At 45.6% G+C, this 27,458-nt stretch overlaps 1 protein-coding gene across 4 annotated transcripts in view; it reads right to left on the reverse strand.

Moving 5' to 3' along the window:
• The window catches only part of SLC41A3 (solute carrier family 41 member 3), an 864,281-nt gene that overhangs the window by 388,848 nt on the left and 447,975 nt on the right, over positions 1-27,458 (reverse strand). For all 4 annotated transcript variants that reach the window (XM_069643389.1, XM_069643390.1, XM_069643388.1 and 1 more), the window contains one exon: positions 1,634-1,778. In XM_069643389.1, coding sequence (XP_069499490.1) covers positions 1,634-1,778 — 145 coding nt within the window. The remainder of the gene's footprint in view (positions 1-1,633; positions 1,779-27,458) is intronic.

The following is a 27,458-nucleotide window of genomic DNA, read 5'->3' on the forward strand; positions in this document are numbered from 1 at the left end:
TTTCCAAATGTAGAAAGTGTTTACAGATTTCATTTCATCTAAATGTCTCTCCAAGAAAGTCTGGCGGTTAACACACACATTCACAAAAAACAAAATCAAGTTTTCCAATGTTTTGGTCGACTCCAAATCTTCGCAAAAGCGGCAAGAAACACTGTTGACAGTATTCAGTTTAAAATACTTCAAAACTACTTGAGTCTTATAAATGTTCAGTCGGAATTTCGGGAAGTAATTTCTATTTTTCAGACATGGGAATAACCTCCAGAAAGAGGCCAGAGTGCCCACCACTTTAAGGGCTAGAATATGGGTGCAAAAAAATGTTGGCAGAAATTGTATGATTATTTGGCAAAAAACTGAACACATTTTTTAACAATCACCAATTGTATTCAATAAAAAACATTTACAAAATGACATCTGAACAAAAGCATGTGATGGTAGAGCGCTTAAATCTTTTTGCATGGATCCAGAGGCCGACACACCTGCATACTATCAAACTATCTTTAGTTGATTTCAGATGCAAGATGTGTCACTAAGGAAAGGAAAACACTCTCTTCCTTACTCTCTTTTTTATTAACCCCAATTTAACTACAGCTAGGATTACAGCAGTGACAAGTCAGGCTCATATATGTTTCTGTTGACCACTAGGCTTCACACATTTTAAAATGTATCTGTAATCAAACAGGAGATATTACTTCCTCAAATGAAAGTGAGTACTGCTGTATTTATTACCATCTCACCTCCATCCCAGGACCTATACGCAGTTCTATGCACAATTATAGGTGTCATTTACTCACTTCCAATGCTCGCAAAGATGAGAATTTCCAGTGAGAAAATACAGCAATATGTCTAATTTATTTTCCACGCCATCATGAGACTACTTTAAGCTAGAGAATGATCAATAAATATCACATTTCATCCCTATAGTTGACAAAAGCTATTTTGTATCAGTTGTTTTCAATCAACTACACTACTGGTTTGTGATGGAAGTGGAAAAACTGAAAGAAAAACAAAATACCTTTTATCTTTCAGAATAATGAATTAAATAGTTTCTCAAGAAAGCCATCAAACACTGTAAAATCACTGAAGACAAACCAAATAATGTAAGATTGCAATCAACTTTTTAATGCAACTGGTCACTTCAGTAGACCTTAAAAACATGAGAACGGGACAACAATTTTCAATAGCCTGGCAAAACTGTGAAATTTTATCAAGCAACTGAAGATAAAGATTGCCAAGTTGGGGCCCAAAGGGAAACAGGGAGAACTGGAAATCTGAAAGGATAAAATAATATCCACCTGGTATTTTGTTTAGAACAAAAAAAACAAATGTGTTTCTATCTGTACAGTAGATCGGGCCATCTTTCATTGTCTCTGTACATAGCCAACAAGAGAAAAGAATTGAATGTGCATGAATACTAAACTACCCACTCGTTCACTAGAGCTGTGTGGTAGGGACTATAGATTATTGTGTGAAGATGTATTCTTATTTTTGAGGAAACGTCATAGTTGTGAACAATGTTTTTAAATGATTTGTAAATTAAACACAATCTTTTTCAAAATACCCTTAAAAAAACCAGCTTGTGTTCCAACCATTTAAAAACAAACAGCATTGGAAAACATATTATGATATGGCTCACCTGCTGATAGACATTGCAACAATAACTGGCTGCCAACCAGATTTCAAAACCTCAGAGATTGATGGGCTCTCCTTTGCAATAGCAATCCAAATTGGGATCAGCGCAATGAAGACTGCACAAATCATTGGAGAGAGGTATACAATATCTGCAAAATAAAACAAACATTCAGCTAAAGAAAACAGAAGATCATTGATTGGTATGTGCAATTTAGAAAACAAGATAATGCAGAAAGAAATAATGTCTGATAGCCAAATTATATGAAAACCCACTGATTCTGCAATAGGGCATTCCATGACCTAGAAAGGCTGAGATACAAATGTACTAAACCCTGATGCTAGATATCTTACTATCAATAGGAGCTTAAAAAAAATGTGATAATGCAATATCATAATCAGGATGGCCCTCTACTGTTTACCACAGGCAGGGTCATTCTATCATGCCTTTAAGAGCTAAAAAAGGGACACTTTAAATGAAAGAGTCACATCCATGCGCACATAATTTGGTCATGTGGCAAAGTGTGGATATGAATCCCGGTTCTTGGTTCATCAGTTTACAATATGCAGTAAACACTTCTAGGGAAAACGGAAGAGCCCCGTTTTAATTGTTGTATATAGCAATTCGGATAGTGGTTGCTATTTTTATGCAGTTCCAACGCCCCTATATAGGTGGACTGAGGGACTTGAAGATTTATCTCCTCTTGCCCCTCCCTTCGACCTCTTCTCATCATGTCCAACTCTTTTCTCTGACATTCATTTCTTTGTTTAACCTGAAGGCAGGATTTGACAAATGTTTCATTGTGTTTTGGTGTAGGAGCACTCAGGTTATGCACTGTACTTTTTTCACAAATACTGGTGAGCCACTTCAATGTGTGGCTGTAATTTTACAATTTTAAAATGAGCACCCTAACATTATGCCCAAATACATGATGTAAATATCTCGGGTTGCTTCAAAGCATTGAGCCAGGCAAGCTGAAACTACTGTTACAATACTGTATTACTAGTCTATTTACCCATTCAGAATATGATTTGGATGCGCCTCATTAGACAGTACCAAATAAGTGCCTAAGTACAAGACCCTGGCGGTAATCGCCCGTCATTACCGCCATGGCGTAATGAGCGTTTACGCCGTGGGACGATGGCGTAAAGAGCGCCACATCACGACCCATCGCGCACGAGCATTACGCCATGGCGGTAATGCAAATAACGCCATGGCGGAAAAGGCCCCTACCGGCATCGCTAAGCGAGCAAGGTGCCCTTCCGCCAGCGTAAGTAGCGGCCACCGTAATTTACGGCCACCGTAATTAGCGGCGGCCGTAAAAGGCCAAACCGGAAATAGCGTCATCGCGCCGGAACGGGAAGCAGCCCGTCGGCCATCTTTAAAAACACAATCCATCGCCATCCTACCAAACAACACCAGACCCAACCCTGACACCTGTCCCAACCAAACACCCACCCATCCAAGTTCCCGAAAATGCCAAAATCCGTGAAAAAGGCATGTGACCGCCAGCGCCAGGAGCGATTCAGCCGGGAGGAACTCTGCATGCTAGCGGAGACCCTGCAGGACAACGCAGGTGTTGTTTTCTCCCCTGAAATGACCAGGACAGCAATCGGGAAGAAGAAGGCCATCTGGGCCCTGGTGGCTGAGCGCGTCAGCGCGGTGGGGACCGTACCCCGCACCCCACAGCAGTGCCGGAAGCGCTGGGATGACCTGCGCATACGGGTCAGAGCCGTCATCTCGGCAAACCGCAACCTTGCCCAGGGAACCGGTGGAGGGTCGGAATCCCCCCTGAAACTCCAACCGTGGGAGGAGATCTGTGCTACCACCATCGGCATGGAATCCATCGAAGGCGTTGGAGGGATGGAAAGGGGAGCCCCGACATCAGGCGATGAAGGTAGGTGCCTCATACAAGACATGCCATAGTCACAGCAGTCCAATCATGTGTAGCACAAGGTTGTAAATGCAACACAAATCAATACTGCCCATAGCCACATGCGAGCACCAGCCTGCATACACTGCTGGCACCCGCATACCTGCATCCACATACCACACCAAAAGGAGACAACCTGCATGGCACTGCCTGAAATCTGCCTCATCCACTGGCCAAAATAATGTCAACCATTGTCATTCAAAAGTCCGTATACCCATCAATAACGCCCTCCCACCTTTGCTCCACCACAGGCACAGAATCACACCCAGAGGACCAGGACACCCCTGCGCCGAAGAGAGCGAAGTCCAACAACAACCTCCCTGCACCCTCAACCTCAGCTGCAGTGAGGCAGACCCCACGACAAGCAGGTCCCACTGCAGGCATACCGGAGGTCCCACCGGCAAGCACCCCTGTTGGCAGCAGGCCAGCAGCAGCTGCTCCACCTCCACCGACATTGCCTGCCACAGAAGGCAGGGGGTCAGCGGCCAGCAGCAACATCGGGGAGACAGCTGCAACAGCTGCATGTTCTGACTCGGACATGGAGCAGGAGGTCAGAAGCCCCACTGACCAACTACATTCCCCCTGTTTCTCAGACGCCAGCCCCCATGAGGGCGACACACAGGGGCACACTGAGGCAGAGGAGTGGCTTTCCACCCCATGCCCTGTCCACACTCCACAGGAGGGGACCAGCCCCTCCATCACTCCACCTGCACTGGCCATGGGCCAGCACGGCCAGCCGTCCCTCGAGGACATCACTCAACGGCAGCATCAACTGTCCGCAATGCTGGATGAGCATGCCGCGGAATGTGTGGGGGCTAGGTTTAGCATTGAACAGGCCACGGAGACACTAAGGGCGGAAGTGGCGCAGAGCACTGCCACCCTGAGGGATGCCATGCAGGCCATGTCCAGGGACATCTGTGCAGAACTTGCGGCCTTGCGTCGTGCGGTCACTGGCCTCACCCACACACGACAGGACGTGCATGCACAGGAGCAGCCAGGGACATCCTCCACTGCCAGTTCTGCGCAGAGCAGCCCCGTGCGCCGTTCCGGACGCAACCTGCGCTCCACAGCCAGGGGTGCCCCGGGTGCCGGGAGAGGGGGCTTGTGACGGCCTGTGGACACTGTCACAGGCATCTGTTGACAGCTACATGGGGTGTGTTGGGGTGTGCAGGGGGGAGGTGGGAGGTGGGAGGGGGTGTGTTGGGGTGTGCAGGGGGGAGGTGGGAGGTGGGAGGGGGTGTGTTGGGGTGTGCAGGGGGGAGGTGGGAGGGGGTGTGACACGACAGTTCATAGTTCCAATACACTTTTTTCTTTCAAAAAAAGGAAATGTGTGGACATTTTCATTGCGTATGTGTGCTTTATTGGTGTACAGTCCACAGTGTGCATGTCCCAGAGACACACAGTGCCCCAAGTGCAGTCTCCATGCGATGAACACCAGCCGTGTGTGCTAGAAGCAGTGGTCGATGATACTTTGGCGCATGGCACGCCCCTCCTGTGCATCGCCTCCTCCATGTGGTGGCGCCCCATCTGCACCCTCCTCATCCTCATCGTCAGGTGGTTGCAGTTCTGCGTCAGGGGGCAGGGGCACATTCCGTCTGACGCACATATTGTGCAGCATGACACATGCCATGACGATCTTTGCCACCTTCTCATGGCCATACAGGAGTGCCCCACCAGACCTGCTGAGGCTTCGGAACCGTGCCTTCAGGAGGCCGAATGTCTGCTCTATGACCACACGAGTACGTGTATGTGCACGGTTGAAGTCCTCCTCGTGCTGGTTCTGCGGGTTCCGGACTGGCGTGAGGAGCCACCTCTTCAGGGGATAGGCTGCATCACCTGTATGTAGGCAAGAATGTATGTGTCAGTCATGTTGTCTGATCAGGAACATGATGTTCCACCATGGCTGGCATGGAACTGTTACCTTGGCTCACTTCTACATGCACTAATTGATTCACACTATGCAACCAGTATATGCTCATTGCTGCCATGGCCTGTTTTGCATGCCATCACCCTATGTATGCAGAGGGGTTTTGTGCATTGTGAGTGCCCTTCCTCTGTATCCGTTCTCTGTGTTACTCACAGCCAGGTGGAGTATGCATCATCCCCCCCCCCTTTCTGCCAGGTGGAGTATGCATCATCCCCCCCCCCTTTCTGCCAGGTGGAGTATGCATCACCCCCCCCCCCTTTCTGCCAGGTGGAGTATGCATCATCCCCCCCCCTTTCTGCCAGGTGGAGTATGCATCATCCCCCCCCCCTTTCTGCCAGGTGGAGTATGCATCATCCCCCCCCCTTTCTGCCAGGTGGAGTATGCACTGGTACGTCATTCCCATGCCCACTTCCATGACATTGCACTCACCGAGTAGCCAGGATCTTGGGCCTGCATGTCGCTCCATGTAGCGTGGTATTGTGGAGTTCCTCAGGACCATGGAATCATGGGTTGATCCGGGGAATCGGGCACAACAATGTGTGATGATCTTGTTGGAGTCACAGACCATTTGCACGTTGATAGAGTGGAACTGTTTCCGGTTGCGGTACGGTACCTCCATGGCACGTGGAACCACCAATTCCACATGGGTGCAGTCGATGGCACCAATGCAACCGGGTATGCTGGCTAGTGCATGGAAACCCACTTTGGTGTTTGCAATCTCCTGGGCAGTCCGTGGTAATGAGATGTGGTCGTCTGTGTGCTTGAGGAGGGCATCGAGCACTTGGATGAGTGTTCGTGAGAATAATGGTTGTGAAATGCCATGCAGGTGCCCCACTGTGTGCTGGTAGGTGCCTGTGGCCAGGAAGTGGAGTACAGCCACTACCTTCAGTAGGGGGGGGATGGCGGTTGGACTTTCTATCATGCTGACGATGTCGTCGTGTGTCATGTCTACGATGGCGGTGATGGTGTCCCGGTCCAAACGGTACAGGGTGTGGATCTGCTCAGCAGTGAGGTTGTTTGGATTGGCTCTGATGCGTGGGATTGGGGGCTGCCTGCGTGGTGGCACTGGCTGTGCTGGTGGGGCTTGCTGGGCCTGCCTTGCCCTCCTTCTCCTCCTGCGTCTCCTCTGTGCTGCCTGTTGTTGTTGTTGTTGCTGTTGTAGTAGCACATGCATTGCTATCAGGTCCTCCAGCCCCAACATTGCTAGTCGTATTGGCATCATTGTGGAGTGTGACTGGGTGTGGGTAGGGGTGGGGTGTGCTCTTTTTGTACTCCCCTGAGTCTGTATTGCCTTCACCTGTGCTGTTTCTGTGCACCTGTGGCAGCTGCATTCACTTGAATTGGCCCTTTACGGTTGGTTCGCGATGGCGTTATTTGCACCATGGCGGTAAGGTACTTAGCGGCCTCGGTGATGGCGTTAGGTGCATGTCCGCTTGGGTCGGCATTTGCGTACCTTTCCGCCATGGCGCTAAGTACGGTGTGGGCGGTCGCGTGCGCGCACCCTTAGCGCAGTTAGCGGCAGCGTTAACTACGATGCCGCTATTGGCATCGTAGTTTACGGTCAGGAGTCATGATCGGACCTGGCGGAAAACGATGGCGGTAAGCATTTACCGCCATCGTTTTTCACTTAGCGCCAGGGTCGTAATGAGGCCCAATAAGAGCTAAGACCCTCTTGAAAGCCTACAAGTGATAGCCCCACCCATTCCCTGCCTATGCCCCCCAGCTTCTGCACATTTAATCTAATTTTCTCTTCACATGAATACAACCTATTTTATAGCTAGGTTGGGTGGAGTAGAGGGGGCTGAAAGACTAAAAGCACGACATTGATCATATTTTACTTATTCTTACATTCCAGGCTCTTTAGTTTTAGGATTGGGATACTTCTCAATTACCAATCATGAGACAACAGGTGGAGGAGGATACCAAAATGGCATCAGTTGGGCACTGGAAACCAAGTTTTAACCAAAATAACAAATTACGTACCCTTCGAAAACTTTCTTTCTGATGGATTAATTCTTCCTCCCACAATTCAACAATTTCGTAAAACCTCAAAAAAATATGGCTTTTTCAACAACACCTGACCAAGGACTAATCCCAATGGACATACATAATGACACACAGACCTCAACTCACATTACTGTGCTACTGCTAAAGGATGCCAGCCCGTACGCTGACTATCCGCACTCTGTACAGTGCTCCACTGCTCTAGAGCTAGGTCCACACTTTAAACAATAAAATAAAAATAAAATAAATATTACTCTTCTTAGAACTATCCTACATCTTGGACATTCTTTCAGCTACTAGGGTGCACCCTGGGGCACTGTGTTGGCACCACTTTGAGCCGTTTGGCTCCGGGACACCTTACATTGATTCATGGTGTATGGAAATCTACACCAAAAAGAAGGATGCCAAATTTAAATATAAAAATGTGAGATGCAGGCAGCCTGCACACAGCATCTGAAAAAGACACATGAGAGGAAATGTGCAATAATAACAACCCATCTACAACAAGAGTGTAGCGAAAGGAGATGTACATGTCCCTCATGGAGTCCGACACTCCCCTCCGTCATATTGGAAGAGCAGTAAGAAAGCAATGTGCATGGCACCTGGTATTGTCCCAATACCGTATCAAAGATATGAACGACGTTATGTGCTCAGACAACCATATCGAATGTACCCTCAAAATGAAGTAGTAGAAGGCAGTCTGCAGACACCACCAGACGTAGAATAATTATAAGTAAAGTCTGATAGGTGAAAAGTGACATTATAAAGAAAAGACACAATGACCTACTGAAATGATATGCAGAATGAAGATGTAACTGAAGTAACAAAGTAAATGAAATATGGGTACGAATAAATCATATATACTGAGAAGGTAAGTAAGAAGAGATGCAGTAAATGTATATAAGCAGAAACGCAAGGTAGATGTTAAATATAGAAGCGTGTTACAGCAGAAAATATAATGCGGGTAAAGCAGCCATGTTGAGAAGATGGATGTCGGTTTCGTGTAATAGTAAGCTTAAAACCACAAGGAGAGAGAACAAGGCTGCAGAGCTGACAGGCAGGCACTGAAAAACAAAATCGTGCAAGAGCAAAGACTCTTTGTTTGGCTAAAGATCAAGGATGCCACAGTGAGAAGCAACTGCAAAGTACAAAAGTCAAAAAGGATAAGCTATGTAGGTAAGACATATTTCTCTTGGATTAAGCAAAGGAATACACATTTGCAAGTGCCAAGTATTGTACAATTGAAAATGAAGAAAGCATATGCAAGACAGAGCAACCAAGTCTCCAAAGGCAAAAGAGAGTAATAGCATCCAGTATAATTGAATTGAATTGATTAGCATTAAATGTAAGGATAGAATGGAGAACTCATGGTCAATCACTTGTGCAAGACCAGAAAACAAGGCCTATTCATAATGCTATTCATAACGCTCCAGATGAAGATAGCAATGTACCCTCACTCCCTTAATAGTTCCGGAGAACAGAACGGTCGGCACGGTCAAGTACACAGAAGAGGCGTTGGCTTAGGGCCTAACTGATGAGAGATGGTAAAGCTAATTGGCCAAGCGTGTAGTTGTCTGACGTTGTTCCCTGCACCTGGGTTTTGTGTTGCTTATGTACTGCTAAAGAGCTGAAAGTCCAAGGTTGGAAGTGGCTGCCAACCAATCGGGATGGCCTATGCAATGGTGGACCATACATGGTTGCAGAAGCCAATCCACTTTTGTTATTCTGCTATTATCTGTATTGTACGTAGTTAGAGGTTGTTCTAGGCGTACCTACCAGATAAAGGGCAGCCAATGATGTTACTGACACCTAAATAAGCTATATGTATATATGTTCCCCTAACCAATACCTCCGCCGGATAGGTTTTTACTATTTGATACATAGGGTAACATCATAGCTGGCGCAAATTGAAGTATAAAGCCTATGTGTAGTGGAAATGTATTTCAAAGTGATTAAGCTGCGATTTATTATGCTTGTCCGATTTCCCTGCTTTCTTTAACTGATAATAAAGTAGCACTTTGCCATATTCTTTGAATCTGTATGGTTATTTGGGCCCGTAATTAGTTGTTATGGTAATCCTGTCCAGCACTCAATACGCTCCAGGTGCTACTGCACATTTTGGTAGCGGAGGATGGTTCAAGATCCAGACCCTCGGATTCTTAACGGTCGGCAGGTGCCCCTTTGAAGAAATTCCTCACCGGTCCCCGCAGGCGCCCCACGGACGAAAGGCGAAGTGGTCAATTAAGGAAGAGTCGATACCGAAGGGCTCGCACTGAACCAACGGATGTAAGTAGAAGCATTGAAAGTGGCAAATAAAAGGGGAGAGATTATGCATTTATATATAGTGAGGAACATAACGGGAATTGATTAAAGGAGACATAACTCAATTCCTAATCTCAAGGAGAATAGAAGGGACTGCATCAAACTCCAGAAGAGAGTATTATTTAAGGGATTCCTGCGGCTAAGAGGCAAAGAAGGGTGTGCGACACACTCTAAAATGGAGTAAAATAGAGATGAGATACTCTTGCTAGAGAAAGTGAGGAAGACGATCGTAGAAAGTAGTGTGCACATTTTTTTGGGGTTGTGAAAATATAAGTGTAAAAAGTTGACGTGTTTTGTATTAGTTGTGATATTATAGGTTGAAGGCTGAAACTACAAAACAATAGTCATTTATTTATTTATATATCTAAAAATGTATAAAGTGTACACTAAGGCCCGGAAGCGTCTGGGTGCTGGTATTGGCAGTACAGAGAAAAAAAATCTTAAAATAATTTGCTCGTTAACAAGTTAAAGCAGATGAGTTTTAAGTGCCCTGTGCAAGGGGAGGTACTCCTCTATGACTCTCAGTGACAGTGGAAGTTCCATAATGTAGAAGCCATAACTGAGAAGGAGCGGCCTCCCAGCCGTTCACGCTGATACCTCTGTATTTTAAGAAGAAATTAAGAGGCCGAGAGCAGTTGCCTCGTAGGGTAGTAGCACTCAATCTTGTTTTACAAATACTCTGGGCCTGCATTGTGTAAAACCTGGTGAGTGACAAAGAGTACCTTAAACTCAATCCGTGCCTCCACTGGGAGCAAGTGAATGCGATGCAGAAGGGCTGGTGAAGGGGAGAGCCAAGGCGCCTTAAGCGCCAATCTTGCTGCTGAGTTTTGGAGTACCTGCATACCTTGTATCTGATATTTAGGCTGCCCGAAATATTTCCCGTTGCAGTTATTCACCGACCCCATTTAGTAGAATGTACCATCATAGTACGGCTGCCTGAAGGTAGCAGGGGTAGTAACTTGCTCAAGATTTTAAGTTTCCCAAACCCTGCTTAGAAGACTGCCGAAATGTGTGCTTCTCTCGAACCATTGGAAAAGAGGCTCACCCCAAGGTTTTTCACAGACGCACATACTACTGGGCAGGGGCCAAGCGAGTCAGGCCAGCTTTGAGAATTACAGAGCTTGCCAGGCATTTGTGGGCCAAACACAAGGACCTCAGTTTTATTTAAATTCAGCTTTAACCAATTGGCAGACATCTGCTTGCCTATGTTATCCAGGCAGTCACAAAAATTGCCAAAGGGTTCAGTTTGAGTGTCATCATCATAGGTCTAAAAGAGGACTCCAGACTCAGCAATTAGGTCTGCCAAAAGGCACACATACAAATTAAAAAGAAGGGACAAAGCTGACCCTTGGGGCACCACACAGGTTAGACCGGAAACTGGAGATTGGCAGGCATGAAAGGATATGATCTGGGTCTGTCCCTCAACAAATGACCCAAACCATGACAGAAGGGGCCCTGTCACACCTGTTTTGATCCAAACGGGTCAATAGAATGCCACGATCCACAGTGTCGAATGCGCAGAGAGGTCCTGGAGAATTAGCACTCCGACCTCTCTGCGGTCCTAGAGAAGAGCTAGATCATCCAACAATGATATCATAACTGATTCCGTACCCATAGCTTGACGGAATGCCAACTGAAATGGATGTAGGCAATTATTATTTTCCATACATTGCGAAAACTGCAGTGTAATCCCATATTCCATACGTTTCATTATGGCCGGAAGATGGGCCTGTCGTTAGCCACCGCCCGGGGATCCAAATTTGACTTTTTTAGCAGAGCAGAGACCACTGCATGTTTTAAATCGGCTGGGATTTCCCCAACAGTAAAAGAGTGCTGTAGGGTCGCTATGAAAATGCAAATGGCTCTCTGCGGAATTACTTTTAAAACATGTCATGGAACTGCATCAAAACACGAAGCTGATTTCAAACCATTCAGGACCCAGAGTATGGTATCATCATCCATGGGCTCTAGGTAGAAAGAATTAGCCGGGGTAGGTACGGTAGGTTCCCCTTAATTGCCAAGCTATTATGCAAGTCTATGCAAAAAGGACGAGCATACTCGTCCTTGGCACTTACAGTGTTAATGGAGGGTCCTGAGACTGGTCCACCTCAGTGGCAGTTTGATCATTCATAATAGCTTGGCAGATATCTATAATTTTCTCAGAATAAAATGTGCTAATCAGATTAGATTGCAATTGCGCATCTGGTAATTTGTCCTGCCTCTTAGAAGGACAAACAGTCAGCTCTTTTGCCACTATAAACAGTTCCCTAGAGGAAAATGATGCTTCCGAAATCCGGTCTGCATAAAATGTACATTTTACCTCCACAATCATCTTGTGGTATCATGACATAGCTTGTTTATAGGCAGCACAAGCTTCCAGATCATAATGTATCTGCCACTTCCTCTCAAGACGTTGGCAAGCCTGCTTTTCAGTCTGAATATCAGGGATGAACCATGGTGTTACGGGCTTCGTTCTCCCGAAATGAGACTTCATAGGGGCCAGGACCTCTGCCACGTTTGACAGAGATTTAAGGAGAGAGCTACAGGGATCATCACTCTCTCCATTAAACTCCATGTTAGCCTCTAACAATTGATCTGCCAAAAGAGAAGGGTCAACTTTGTGCCATAACCTGCAAGCTTGCCGGAGACCTCAGGATAGCAAAATGGTGCTCTAACAATAAAGGGTACCAGAAAGTGATCAGATCAAGTGACCGGAACAGGGGTAAAGCTTGCTGTCAAACCCTCTTCAGAAAAAATAAGATCAAGCAGATTCCCACTTTTATGGCTGGGAAGATGATTACGCAGACCTAGATATAAGTCTAACAAACTAGTCACCAGGTTCCTGGCACACAGATCAGTAAAGTCATTTGGATGAACGTTAAAATCTCCCAGCACAATTAAGTTAGGATGTATCAAAAGCAAATTAGCGACCAACTGTGCAAAATTAAGAGAGGAGTTAGCTCCACCATATGAAGGTGGTCTATATACCAATATAAAATTGATAGTTGTGTTACAATTGACCTGCACTCTAATCAGAATTAGTTCACAGGGCAGAGAGTGATCAATTGAGATGAGTTGGCACTGAAAGGAAGCAAGATTAATTATTTATAGGCCCACACCTAGACCTGGGGGGTGCCTGTCTAAGCAAAGTGCCACATAGGTTTTCGGCAGTATCTGACAGAGATCAGGGTCAGAGCTAGATGAAAACCAGGTCTCCGTAACACATAGAAAGTCTGGGGCCTTATCTACCAGCATGTTATATCAATCGTACCAGTGAGCCCCTGCTGATCTTGCATTGATCAGCAGCCATTCAAGGGGGCCTGTAAGAGCCTGGATTCTCCCTTCATCCCTAGACTCTTACATTGAAGAGCTAATATCTTGGGCATCCCCAATATAACTACTACATTGGGCTCTCTGATAGAGTCTTGTACCCTCTGGAGCCAGATCAGAAAGTTCACTGCATGTGAACCTTAACCGGTTAAGCATCCCAATGGTGAGTTCCTCAGTGACAACACCCCGATCTTGACAAAGTGCAGCGGCCCGTAGACCATCCAGCACCTGGGCAAGCCCAGGTGCGTTCTCGGCATGCCCGCAGGGTGCGCCCGCCCCGTCCTGTGTCCGCCTCATGCTGATGTTTATATGCAGCCTTGGAAGCAGGAACGTGATGCAGAAAAGAAATGGGAAGAAGACTAGTGTCCGCCACCTCCACTGAACTTCAAATGTTTTGTGGCGAACCGGCAGTCCCCCGACAAATTTTAAAATATCATAATAATTTAAAACATCACAGTAATATCAAGATTATTAACTACAATAATTTCCTTTACCCTAAAATTTGTTAAAAAATGTATTAGAAAGGCGATTTAAATCCCAGCAAGACTAACAGCAGCGACTAATGGCAAATTCAAATAGAAGCAGTCAGACTCACGACCGCCCTGCATCCTCTCCAGGCTGATGTTTATATGCAGCCTTGGAAGCAGCAATGCAATGAAATGTGGAAAAGAAAGGGAAAGAAGACTTGCGGTCCCCGCCTCTACTGAACCTCAAATGGATTGCGGCAAACCAGCAGTCTCCCAACTCATTTTAAACTATCACAATAATTTAAATATCACAGTAATATCAAGTAATAAACTCCAATGGTTATTAGATCCTAAAAGACAAGTGATTGGCACCAATCAATCAAAGAATTAATTAATCAGAGGAAGACAGGAATTGAACAAAAATAGAATAAAATAAGATTCTTAGATTGTCAATAATAAAAACAGGATAGTAAGAATCGAAAGAACCATAAACAAAGAAGTAAAAAGAATATTATTGTGGAGGCTTGAAAATTGTTTCCAGAAGTGTTTTGGGAAATGGGTGGCGAATTGAGGGTGCTTGCATGAATTGATTGTTGTGGTGTAATTAATCAAAGTAATAACAGAATAAAAGAACCAGTAATATTGACAGTCAAAAAAGGATTTGTCATAATGGGGGACACTCCCCTTTTACACCTGTGCAAAACATTACCAAGATACACATTACAAAGATTAGGAAATACCATGCAGAGTGGGTAAATGGCACAGATGTCAAAATGTTCATGCCTTGGCTGCAAGAAGGTTGGCTATCAAGAACAGTATTACAACACATGGCAACATACTTACATGCTGCATACTCAGTGAAGAGGTTACAGAAAAGGTTAGCTGTATTAGAGCTATGGAAGATGTATCAGAGCGAGAGAGAAGACCTGCCTGAGAAGGAGTGTATGCCTAATCAACATAAGGAGGAGGACGTAAGGCCTTCAGCTCCTCTTTCAACTCCTAAAAACGATAGTACAATTGAAGATAAAAACTGAATTTATCCCCTAAAGGAGTTAAAGGCACCGGCAGGGTATGTTAATCCAATATACGCTCCCCCGCTTATAGTAGTGAGGATAACATGGAAGAGAGCAAAATGAAAGTGTGTAAATATATGTATATCCACACGCGATGAACTTAAAGAGCATGATGAAAGAAGGGACAAGCAGATAGAGATGGAAGAAGAATCTAAGAGACAAAAAGGAGAGGAAGGATGGGCGTGGCCAACCACCGAACTATGAAGACGTGAATCCTCTGAGCTCCAAGGGCTGCCGGCTTAATCCTGAAAATATCCTGACAACTGAAGTGTCTCACATCCCTAAGACCACTGACCGATAGGGGAGAAAACCAGAAGAAATGAGGGGAACCTGGCCATCAATCGCAGCCCGCCCGCGAAGATACTCGCTGCAGAAAGTTCCGTCCAGCAACACGTCTGCCTGGCTCAAATGGCCGCCGGGTGTGAGCTATGCCGCGGAACGCTACTTGTGAAAGCGTGACTGGTGTGAGATCACATTGCAGGGGACACGGCAAACCGGAGCAGAGAGACCTGGAGCAAGGTGTCATACCCGGAGCAGTGGTGCGCTCCGATGGCCCTTGGAGGAGGTACCGGTGGCGTGGCGACATAGCGAGGATCTAGGTGCCTGTGACTGCCACTGAGGTGCCGTGCCCTGATGGGGAGTGGCGGCTGAATTGGACGGGACGACGGTTCACTAGAGGCTGCCAGACCCCCACGACACCAACACCTGAGAGTGTGGGGACTGGGAGCATACAGGCACAATAGAACATAACATCCCGGTGGCGAGGGTGCAGTGACAGCCCCAGGTCGCACCTGGTGTCGGATGGAGGAGCCGACACCCTGAGAGCCCCCCGCCAGGTCCCGGCTGTGTGCACAGGAAGAACCAGACACTCCTGGTGGTTGACACTGAAGCTTGATGAGGCCTCTGCGACACCCTTTTCGGAGCGGCGTATCATGGTGAGTGCACAGTGCAGATGCACATCTGACCTGTCGGTGTGCGAAGCGCCAGATCCCCCCGGCGAGTAACAGAAGAGCCTGGCGGATCCATGGAGAAGCCACAAAGCATTAACCTCTGCACCTGGCCAAATACAAGCTACGAAGCGCTTACCCAGAACCGTAACAATAATACGTGCCAAGGTGCGGAGGGCAGGCAATGCTGTACCCGCCTTCCCTAGGCTAATGCACGGCAGTGCGCCCAAATCGCTCTGTTTCCCGTCCTGATCCTGTGCTCTCTCCCATACAACTGCAGACCAGTGAGGCTGATCAGACCCCTTCTAGCATTCAAAAGAGCACTCACAGCAGAGGGCCATTGGGTTACGAGCCCATACTCCCCACCCCTTCCTATAGTGCAGACCCTGGCAGCACTAGATGACACTGGCAGCAGAGGGAGGAGCAGATACCAACACTGTGCCAGTGAAATACCCTCGGGGGTAGACGCAGTGATAACACCAATAGACGCTGGGGCTCAACACGGGTCCAATGCAACACAGGAGCGGTCTACTCTGAGAAACAGCTGAGGAGACAAAAAGGCCTCCTGAAATGAACAATTGCATTCATCTTTGTGATGTGAGCACTGATGAAGAGTGTACCAAGTGGCTCAGCCTACTGATACCTGATACAGCTCCTGTAACAGAGGCACTGCCTGATAACCCCATGCACACCCTGCCTTTGGAACTGTCCTAAAGGAAACTAACCTGGTAACCCCTGATCCACATGGAACTGAGTGGGGCTTCTTTGCATCCTATCTCCACCATGCCCAAACACTAAACGACTGAATAAACACGAACCTAAGACTTTATGTCATCATGGTCAAGGACAAAGTAAAAAATTCCCCCAGACAAAGCAACATGGACCAGTTTGCTACCCCAATGACGTCTACCATGGTTGCGCAAGAAACATCAGATGCCACGACAGCTTCGGAGAACATATCAATAAAAGATATCATGAACGTGATCATTTTCGTGAGAAAAATATAACAGACTTTGCTAGCCATATCGGAACTGCAGTCGGGGAAGACACCGGGACCGAATGGTTTCCCGATTGACATATGGAAAAAGCTGGGAGGCAACGAGATAGCCCCACACCTACTGAAAATGTTCCTACCCCTTAGGGCAGTGGTCTTCAAACTTTTTTGGCATGGGCCCCCCCTGAGCAAACTTTGGGCAGGCCGGGCCCCTCCAAAAGTGCCAGATGGACAGTATGTAGAAATCGCTATGAACTTTTGCGTGCCATCACCACACCCTACTCCCAGTACAGACCCTGGGCTCTCCCCACCCTACTCCCACCACTATCCCAATGCTGCCGCCCATCCTGCTCCCACCACAGTCCCATAACACAGGCATACACACATCCATACACATTTAAATAAAAAATAAATCGCCATAAACGTACCTTCGGTAGGGGCCTGCGTGTGGTTGCTAAAATGCCCCGCTCCAGGTTGCTCTGCCCGTATGTGCGAGGAGGCGCAGGAGCACCCCCTCCCACATACATACATGCAGTGCCCCAGCCAGCATTTCCCATGAGCTATGCAAGGCTGGCGAAGCAAAACACCCCCAGTGTTGCATGGCTCAGTGATCATGTGCGGCTGGGGAAATTAACTGTCAAAGGTATACAGTGTTTCCCTTTGACAGTTCAGCCAGCCCAGGAGCACTCCCTCAGCTGGAAAAAGCAGCTGAGGGAGTGCTCAGTGTTTCACTGAGCTGGCTCCTCGGCTCCTCCATAATGGGTGAGGTGGCCAGTGGGTGGACACCCCCTCACCCATTATGGATGAGCCGGCAGGCTTGGACTGCCTTATAGGGCAATAGGGCGATGACCGTACCAAAAATGCAAATTGCTAGTGTAGGCCAGTCAAAATGGGCCACTTTTTTGGCCAATGTGGGCCAGTTTGAGGAGTTACTTCACTATGCAGCTAGTAGTTTTGACCATTGCTGCTGAATAAATATTCTTTAAATATCACAATTTGTTTACATTTGAACAAAAAACAACCCCTTGGGTACTATTCAAACAGTCTGTGACTAAAGGACTGAATATCCATTTGCAACTGCTGGCCATTTTTTAATTGGTGCCTAAGACCGTTTTCTGGTCCAGTGCGACCGTGTGAGCTGCCCCTTCCCATTTCCTCCAATGTAAAAAAAAAAAAAGAAAAAAAAGACATTTTTTTTACATTTCATGCTGGGCTCTGGCCCCCCCCCCGGGGATGCGGCCGCGCCCCCCATCTGGGGGCGTGCCCCACAGTTTGAAGACCTCTGCCTTAGGGTGCGAGGAACCTTGTCTCCCGACCTGAGGAAAGCTAGTTTAATCGTAGTCCCCAAAACAGGCAAACCCCGTAGCTCATACAGAAAAATATCCCAAATCAACAGTGAGACCAAAATCCTGGCAAAAGTGCTGGCGAAAAGACTCCAAGGAGTAATAGTCTCGCTGATACATCCGGACCAATGTGGGTTCATGCCGAAGAGGTCCACACGCATGAACCTAGCATTAGAAAGAGCCCCCGCCCTCCAAGAATCTCTTGCCCTCCTGGCGATAGATTAGAAAAAGCCTTTGATTCAGTATTTTGGGAAGCCTTGTGGGAAATTATGCTGCGAATAGGATTGAGGGAGCAGTTCATGGGATGGGTACAACTCCTATATAGTTCTCCCGAGGCGGAGGTCAAGGTGCACGGATGGCCCTCGAAAGTCTTCAGATTGGGGAAAGGAACAAGACAGGGCTGCCCCCTGTATGCAATGCTCTTCCCGATAATAATTGAACCACTAGCTATAATGCTAAGAACTGCAACATCATGGAGAGTGTTCCGTTGGCGGGAGGACTTGGAGGATAAGGTTTCCCTATATTCCGGCGAGATCCAACCCAATTCCTGTCCTATAGTCACAGAGCTATTAGAACGATATGGGTCTTTCAGTGGTCTAAAGGTGAACTGGGACAAATCCATACTCTTCCCGATCAAAGGTGCAGGGAGTGCTGTCCCAGATAATTGTCCATACTGCATTGAAATTCCGTTATTGGGCATTCAGATCACGACTAATCTCACACAATATGTGGATAAGAACCTAATCCCGATTACAGACAGATTCATAGAAGATGTGCGTCACTGGGTACTACTTCCACTAACTTTGCTGGGAAGAGCAACGCTCTTCCCCGCTTCCTATACATACTACAAAATGTCCCGCTCTCTGTGTACCAACCGTAGGATTTCACAGAATTGACACCACTCTCGGCTCACTATTATGAGGTGGGGGGACACCCGCTAAAAGTGCTACAAACACTTCAACACTCCATTTGGGAAGGCGGTATAGAACTGCCACATCTGCAGGTATACTACTGGGCTAGCCAGATGCCAGTGGTCACGAAAACAAAGGTCTACCCCACATCAAGGCAGGGATTGCTGCGATGCAGGAGCTGTCCCCATTGGGATGCCTTTATCAGACACTGAAACCCTCACTGCCCCGCAACATGACAACACACATCGCGATGGTCTAGAAGGATTCTCTCAGACACATTGGTTGGGACAAAAAGGTTACGCCAGTACAACCTCTATGGGGGAACAGAAACCTGCCCGAACTAAACAAACTTCCGGCATGGACGAGCTCGGAGGCATTGGGAAAAACCAAAGTAGGGGATGTGATTGTACACGGTAGACTGACGTCATTTGAAGACCTAGCTACCCGATTTGGTCTTCCCAAAACTGAGCGATATCGCTACATCCGGGTAAAACACACACTAAAGACACATCTCCCCCTTCTGGCTGACATGTCTGAATGTACACCGCTAGAGAGGAATATTGTCCTCGACCGCATCGCTAACTAAAACAACCTCTGTGATGTATAATGCCATATCCTCCTTCGCAACGCCAGAACTCTGCAACCTGAAATGTAAGTGAGAAGGAGATGTTGGTCCAATATTACCTGAAGATTGTGTTACGATCTTAATGTATCCGCGGGAGTCGGCCATTTCTGCTAGACTCCGGCTGATACAGCTCAAAGTTTTGCACAGAGTGTACTACCCGAGGGTGGCTCTCTATCGCTGGAGCAGAGCCACAGATCCCAATTGCTTACGCTGCTTACAGGAAGATGGTACTTTCTTTCATATACTATGGGTGTGCCCCCGGATTCAGGAGTACTGGCAACAATGCTGTAACAAACTGTCTGTAGTTCTGGGTCGCACTGTCTCTAGAGACCAATTGGATGTTGTTGGGTGTTGAGGAGGTGGGTGAAATGACACGCTATGAGAAACTGTTTCCCTCAACAGCCACGTGACTGGTCAAATGGAATATAGCGAAGTTATGGGGATCCAATGTAACAATGCAATATGAACAATGGGTAACAGACATGAACATCTGTATGTCAATGGAGCAGTGAATTTACACTGCCAGAGGATGCCCCGGGAAAGCTCTAAAAATGTGGCAGAAGTGGGAAAATGCACAATGAATCGACAACCTCTGTATAGCAGCCAAATAGGTGGAGGTCATACATTATGGATATGATGCACTGTAAAACTTTCAAAGATGGTACTTGGGGGGGAGGGGAGTGAAGGATTAGAGGGGGGAAGGGGATGTACTGTTGGTTATGATTTGACAATTTGGGGGAGGGACTGATTTTTGAGGTTGGGGAGGGTGGAGGGATAGTTGAGGAACTGTTATATTGAAATGCCAATAAAGAGTGTTTAAAAAAAAAAGATGGTACTGATCTGTGCTTGTTTTGCTTGTTGGACTTTGTTTAAACTATGTTTGTATTATGTTTTCTTTTGTTATGTAATGTTATGGGCTACGCTAAAAGCCAATAAAACGAATAAAATGTGCTATGAAAAAAAAGGAGAGAAAGACAGAGCTAGTGGAGTGACAATAGTACAGAACGAGTGGATGGGAGGACAGATACTACTCAAATTAGACAGAAAGGGTATTGACGAAGTCAAAGGAAAAGAGCAACAGGATAAGAAGGAAAAGGAACAAAAAAGGGGATATATAAAGAAGAGAAGGAAAAAGAGAGGAAGCAAAAGGAAGACTGAAGAAGGTATGAAGAACAGAAAACAAGAGAAAGAGAGAATAGAGGAGAAGAAACATCAAGAAATAGAAGTGCAGAGATTGAAAAAACATACGTTACAAAGAAGGCGAGAGGAAAAAGAGAAAAAAGGAGTTCAGAAAAAGGGAAGAAATGAGAAGCCATAGCGAAAAAAGGGATGACGAAGAAGATCACACATCAGTAGATGTATACTACCAATTGAAGCATAAGAACGATGGGAAGAAAAGAGAGGGTCAGAACAGCTTCATAGGGAGCTGCAGGGGATACCAAGAATACAGACATGGGCTGATGAGCATGAGGCAGGCATAGGGAAAAGGATTGGGGATCAATATAGGCAAATCAGAGAGAAAGATGGTTACAAGACCAGAGGGAGCATTGCAGGATCTCCACTGAAAGAAACAGATCGATCGGATGACGTAATGATGGACAACCATAGAATGATGTCCTTAAGCAGATTAGATCTTGATGATGAACAAGGGACATTAGTCATACCATTTGGGGTATAATGATGTCAGACCAAGAAAGGGAAGACAACGAGAGAGCACGGAGGCAAGGCAAATGAGAGTGAAAGATGGTTACGAGACAAGAGGGAGCATTGCAGGATCTCCACTGAAAGAAACAAGAGATCGATCGGATGACGTAATGATGGACAACCATAGAATGCTGTCCTTAAGCTGGGTTATAATAATGTTTGACGAAAAAAATTAAAGAGAACGAGAGAGCACGGAGGCAAGGCGCAGACAGATATAGACATAGAAAAAGTCGTAAAGTGGTCAGATTTAGAGGACACAAAAGAAAAAACACCAGAACCTACACCATATTCTAAATGACTATAAGCATGGTTGCATAGTGCAAGGGATATATCCCTGTCTTATGAAAGTATATTAAGGTCACTTCCAGGACGAACATGAACGGGCGAAACTAGCCCCACCCGAAAGACAGCGTAGGTGGATATGATTGTTGGCCAGGATTCACACAATTTACATTATTAGAGAAAGGGGGAGTATGACCACAACATATACCATGGCCACAAAAGTATAAGGAAAATTTGAAATACAAATTACCTAGTTTGACTGCAGGTGTAGGAAAATGAATTTATGAGTTAGAAAGAATGACAGCGGGAATGACGTTAACAGTGAGTGACGTAAAAGGCCTACTAGCAGCTATCCTAGGGGAGAGAGCAGACGAGCGTGATATGCGAATATGAGAGCACAAAATATGACACATGATGGAGTGCCATTTAATAATTGAAGAGCAGACCTATGGACGGTGCACAGAGTACAATATCCTGATACATCAGATATGGAGGCGATCATGACAACAAAAATGGGTGAGGACGAAGATCCTGTTGCTTTTATTCAGAAGATTCAAGAATGTTGGCGTCTTGAGATGAGAGAACCATGGGATAAAACAGATGCATTATTTGATCATATTCTATGTCAGGAACTGCCCGATCCAGTGCAACGGCAAATGAAGACACTTAGGGATGGATGCAAACTTTTTGCCCATGAAATAGAGGGAATGGACCCAGAGGACAAGGTGGATTTCAAAACCCTCAAGGGGAAGGAGGATTTAATGGAGGACAACCGCAGCAATGTTGGAACTGTGGGAGGACAGGACATATAGCCTGCACGTGTAGAAGCTGGAGGGTCATGCAGCAGAATTGGCACGCTCCGTGAGCGGTATAGTGAAGAACAGCAGGAGGTATCATATCCAAGATCACATACAGTATCAGACACGCACTCCACAAACACGCCACAGGGGCAACCACAGCAAGCACCTATGCAAAGAAACAAGTACAGGTGCAACAACCACAGTATGCTCTGATGCAACAAGTACCGGTGCCACAATGAAAAGTGAATACAGAGGTCCCACAAGTACCCACTCCTAGGATAAAGAGATTGATCATAATGGGAGAAAATCCTTTTATAGGCACAGGGATGAATGTATTCCCACTCAAGGAGAGCCCACAGAGCGACTTGATGTGTTCAGTGCTATCTGTGACACCAGACATACAAGAAGAACCCAGGGTCAGAGTAACGATATGAGGCAAGATATTTTCGTTCCTAGTAAACACAGGAGCAACTTGTTCCTATGTTTGAGAGGGAAAGTACCCAATGTCTGGGGCTACGGGTATGGTTCTTTTTACTGACGAATTACCACTTTCCATAGGAGAACATGACGTGTCTTAGCCACTATTGTATTCTCAGCAGACACCAGCTAACATATTATGACGTGACATGATGAAAGAACTAAACATGACGATATATTTCACTGACAAAGGGACAGTGTGTTCCACTCCAGCATATACTACATAAATGTAAGTGAATTAATATTAGCATTTACAGGCCAAAAAGCATTACAAGGGGTTCCATTAGACCCAGAAGTATTTTTGTATGGAGTAAATATTTTGTTGATATGGCTTCCTAGACTGGTAGATCAATTGTTGAGAATACCTGGTGAATTTTTGTTTAGGCCAGACATACCTATGGATGACAATGAAGGACAGGTTATCCCCTTAGAACTAGAAGCAGCAGTGGCAAGAGAGGAAAGGGTGGTTGTTCATGGGACAGAAAATGAGGGGGAGGATGGAGAGCAGTAATAGCTCTTGGTGAAGGATACAGACTAACAGACCAGAGAGATTAAGTATTGTTCAGAGATAATTATTCAGAGGATGAATTAGTATTTTTGAAAATTCTCACTTTTTAGATTAAAGCTGAGAATAGGGAGATACACAGAAGGGCATTCGTAAAAAAGAAACCGTCATTTTTTCAGGAACATTTAGAAAAGGCGCTAAGCATCTTATGGACTTGTAGTCCATATGACCTGGGTCTATTAAGTGGAGCATGAGATGTTAAAATAAAACTCAAATAAGGAGCAATTTTGCCACAAACAAAACACATCCCATGTCCAGAGAAGCAGATGAAGTCATATTTGAAACCATTTCGGCTTTAATACAGCAGGGAATAGTGGTACCATCAGAAGCTCCATGTAACACGGCTGTGTACCCGGTGAAGAAAGCAACAGGGGAGTCATGGAGAATTTTTCAGGATCTACACACTCTAAACAATATTGTTGAAGCAGAGTTTTCAGCTGGTTCTGAATCCACCTACAATATTATGCAACATCCCGGCTAAAGCCAAATATTTTACGGCCATATATTTAAAAAAATCTTGAATTCCCCTTCATGAAGACTCATAAAAATTGACTTTGTTTTCATATAGACACCTGCGCTGGAAACATACAAGATTACCTCAGGGGTACTGTGAGTCCCCAGGAATCTTTAATATGGGTCTTCAGATGGACCTAGGTAATGTACAACTTGAGAGCACAATAATTCAGTACATAGATGACATATTAGTTCTGTAAGACAGAGGAATGATGCAGAGAAGACTCAGTTCAATTAATGACTGTACTAGCAGAAAAGGTAGACAAGGAGAAGCTACAACATTGCCAGGAAGAGGTCCTGTACATAGGACAGTTAATATCTCAAGAGGGGAGAAAAGTGACACCTGAGAGAGCAGAAGCGATCATGAAAACTTCAACACCAGTGAGGGAAATGCAACAGTTTTTAGGGCTATGTAATTATTGCAGGGCCAGGGGTTTTGATTACAGTACATATATTCAACCACTTTTAAAAGAACTCAAGGAAGCACAGAGAGGTAAAAGTAAAATAACACGGACAGATGAGAAGACTGAAGGATTTGAAGAATTAAAAAGGGTGATTTGAACAGCCCCTGTTGTGTTAGGAATTCCATACTACAACGAGGAGATTTATTTATTCTCAAATTCGAATGGAGATGTGATGACAGCAGTGCTCACACAGAAAACGACATTAGGATATGGACATAAAACATTAGCCTACTATAGTGGGATTAAAGACCCAGTAATGAAAGGGCATTACCCTTTCAAATAAGCGTTAGCTGCTGCTTTTGCGATTGAAAAAGTATTACAATGGGGTGTTCAAATGTCAAGCATTCCTTATTTGCCATTTTGTAGAAACCTAAAAGCACAGTGACTATACAAAGATCGTCAGGGTATGAAGAGATTATTTCGCATCCAGCGATCAAAATTGTTAGATGTAGAATAGTGAATCCAGCGACATTTATAGCAGAATCATTAGGGAAGAACGAATGTGTACATGACTGCACAATGTATACTGAGTTTTGTGGTGATATTCTCCATGTTAGAGAAAATGCTCTTGGAGGAGGAGAAATTCTCTTCATTTATGGTTATTTAAAAATGTATCAAACGATGGGAGAAAGACATACTGGATCAGCAGTAGTGAAGTTAAACCGTGATGGTGAAATTGAAGTAGTGAAAAGTGCAAGAGTGCCTCACACTGCTCTGCACAGGTTGGATAATTAGTGGTGCTTATCCCCACACTTGAGAGATATGATGATGAGGAAGTGACAGTGTATTCTGACCCTTTAATTGGGACACCAACCGTTCATGCAGGGTTGTCATGGTGGAAAAGGAGAGGCTTCCTCTGTGCAGACGTCCCACCAGTGGAACATTCGCCTCTATTGAACAAGCTTATTAAGGTACTAAAGCTCCCATTGGCTATCGCAGTGATGAAATACGCAGCCCATACTAAAAGGTCAGACATGATTTCTCGCGGTAACGAAGCCTCAGACATAGAAGCCAAAACAGCAGCATATTTTCTAAATTTTTCTTATCTTGAAGTAGAAGATGTTAAGCAAATGTCATTACGCTTTACGCTGATGAGGGAAGGTTTTAATATGTTATCCATTGTACAGTTAATTGAGTTGCAAGGTTGAGCACTACAGTAAGAACAGGATGATTTATGGAGGAGACAGGGTGTTCTTTATCCCCCAATGAGGTTCTATGGAGACAGGATAGCACTGAAAAGCCAGCTATGCTTATAGCATTATTGAAGGTTGCGCTGGATCAGCTTCACTATCCGGCGCATACAACCAGAGAGAAACTTGCTGCTATTATTGCAGAAGACTGGTTTTCACCAAATTTATTAGAACACGTTGCACAGTTTGTGAACTGCATTGTTTGCCTGAAGTTCACAGCACGGCATACCTTGTGAACAGTGTGAGGAGCAATACCCAGACCCATAATTTAAACTACCAGACATTTTATAGACCAGCAGTTCCAAGCAAGGGGGGCCGTCCCAAGGGTGGACTCTTCATTTGGGTCCATGAAAGCCTTAAAATTGTGTGTTGTCAAATATAATTGAATTCACCCGATATCTCTGGTGTGATCGTGAGGAGTGAGGGCGACATCAATTTAGCAATCTTAAATGTATATCTAAGGCAAAACGATCAAGCAATAGCGTTCCTGGAGAACGCATTAAGCAGCTTAGATCCTCTGGTCATAGGGCATGGTGATTTATGCTGTGTCCTGGTTGGCGACTTTAACTGCCAGTTGTAGGCCCTTAGCCAAAACGTGTCTGATTTAGTTGAGGAAGACGAATTGTGTGGCATCCCGGCGCCAGTGGTGGAGTCCTTGGTCTGTTTACCCATATGCCAATAAAGTCTGTGTTATGTTGTATTCTCATGGGCTGCGTCCATGTAACGGGAGGATTCCTGAGGATGTCCCTGCTTGTGCAACTTTTCGTACCCAAGCTAGGAGTAGCCATATTGATTACATGTGGATTTCAATGCGGTATTAGGAGGCTGTGGCCTCCTTTGGTGTTGCAGAACGTGCCGAGAGTTATCATGATCCCCTCCTTGAATGCTAATCGTCCGGTGTGTCTGTCTCGGGTGAGAAGTCATGGGGTAGTCAGACTGGTTTCCTGCAAATTCCACTATCTTAAGGACGCTGAGCTGTTCATCAGTGATCTCGAGGAACTTGCTTCCCTTGACCTATCAGACTTTGCTTCCTGTGTTTGTTGCTTTCTCTAAACCGAACTCTCTGCTCTCTCATGTTAGAATGGATTTCTAAACTCTGGCCTGATGGACAGGGTTTAGGAGGCCATCCTAGTTTAGTGAAAGAGGGGAAAATTCTGGACAAGCTAGACCAATCATGGTAGCTTGGCAGGCAGTCAAGAATAAGTCTCAAGAGGGGTGAGAGTGTTCAGAAGCCCACAGTGAGAACACACAGTAAAGATACCACAGAATACTCTTAGACAGGTGTGTATCAAAAATACATATACATAGTTGAGGCCCAATAAAACAACACAATTAACCAAATTAATAATGCATCAGTTACCACACAAGCATATCACTATTTAACATATATACAACCACTGTAGCCTAATGCTGGAAAGGGAGAAAAACGTTCACAACCTGTAACAGAAGGGGAGTTAACATTAGGCATTAGGCAGTCTTCAGGATGGAAACCCTAACTCATTCAGTCCAGCCCTATCAAGTGGGAGCCTTGTGATCAAAGTACATCAGTGTGTAAAAACGTGCGGTCGTGGGTAAAGCAAAGACAGTGGGCCTCATCACGAGTTGGGCAGTATCCCGGCTGTAATACCACCTAAACGTGATAGCCTTAGCAACCACCGGTGCCGCAGTGTTACCACCAGATCATGGTGTGGCGTAACAGTAAATTCCCATTCCCCATTGGGTACATTGGATCCAATGGGGCATTGTCTGCGCTAATACTGCAGGCTAATACAGCCGGCGGTGATACCACCGAAAACATGATGCTAAATGAGATGTTCACTTCCAGAAAAAGCTGGAGGTAAAACAGCCCATTTAGCTCCCAACTCGTGATAGGGCCAGCCCTTAGATGCAGTGGTAATACTGTTACCGCTGCATTTAAGGACTACAGCCCAACTTGTGATGAGGCCCAGTACCTTTTCAA

Source organism: Ambystoma mexicanum, chromosome 2p (genome assembly GCF_040938575.1).
Source record: "Ambystoma mexicanum isolate Mex_15411 chromosome 2p, UKY_AmexF1_1, whole genome shotgun sequence".
Classification (NCBI taxonomy): domain Eukaryota; kingdom Metazoa; phylum Chordata; class Amphibia; order Caudata; family Ambystomatidae; genus Ambystoma; species Ambystoma mexicanum.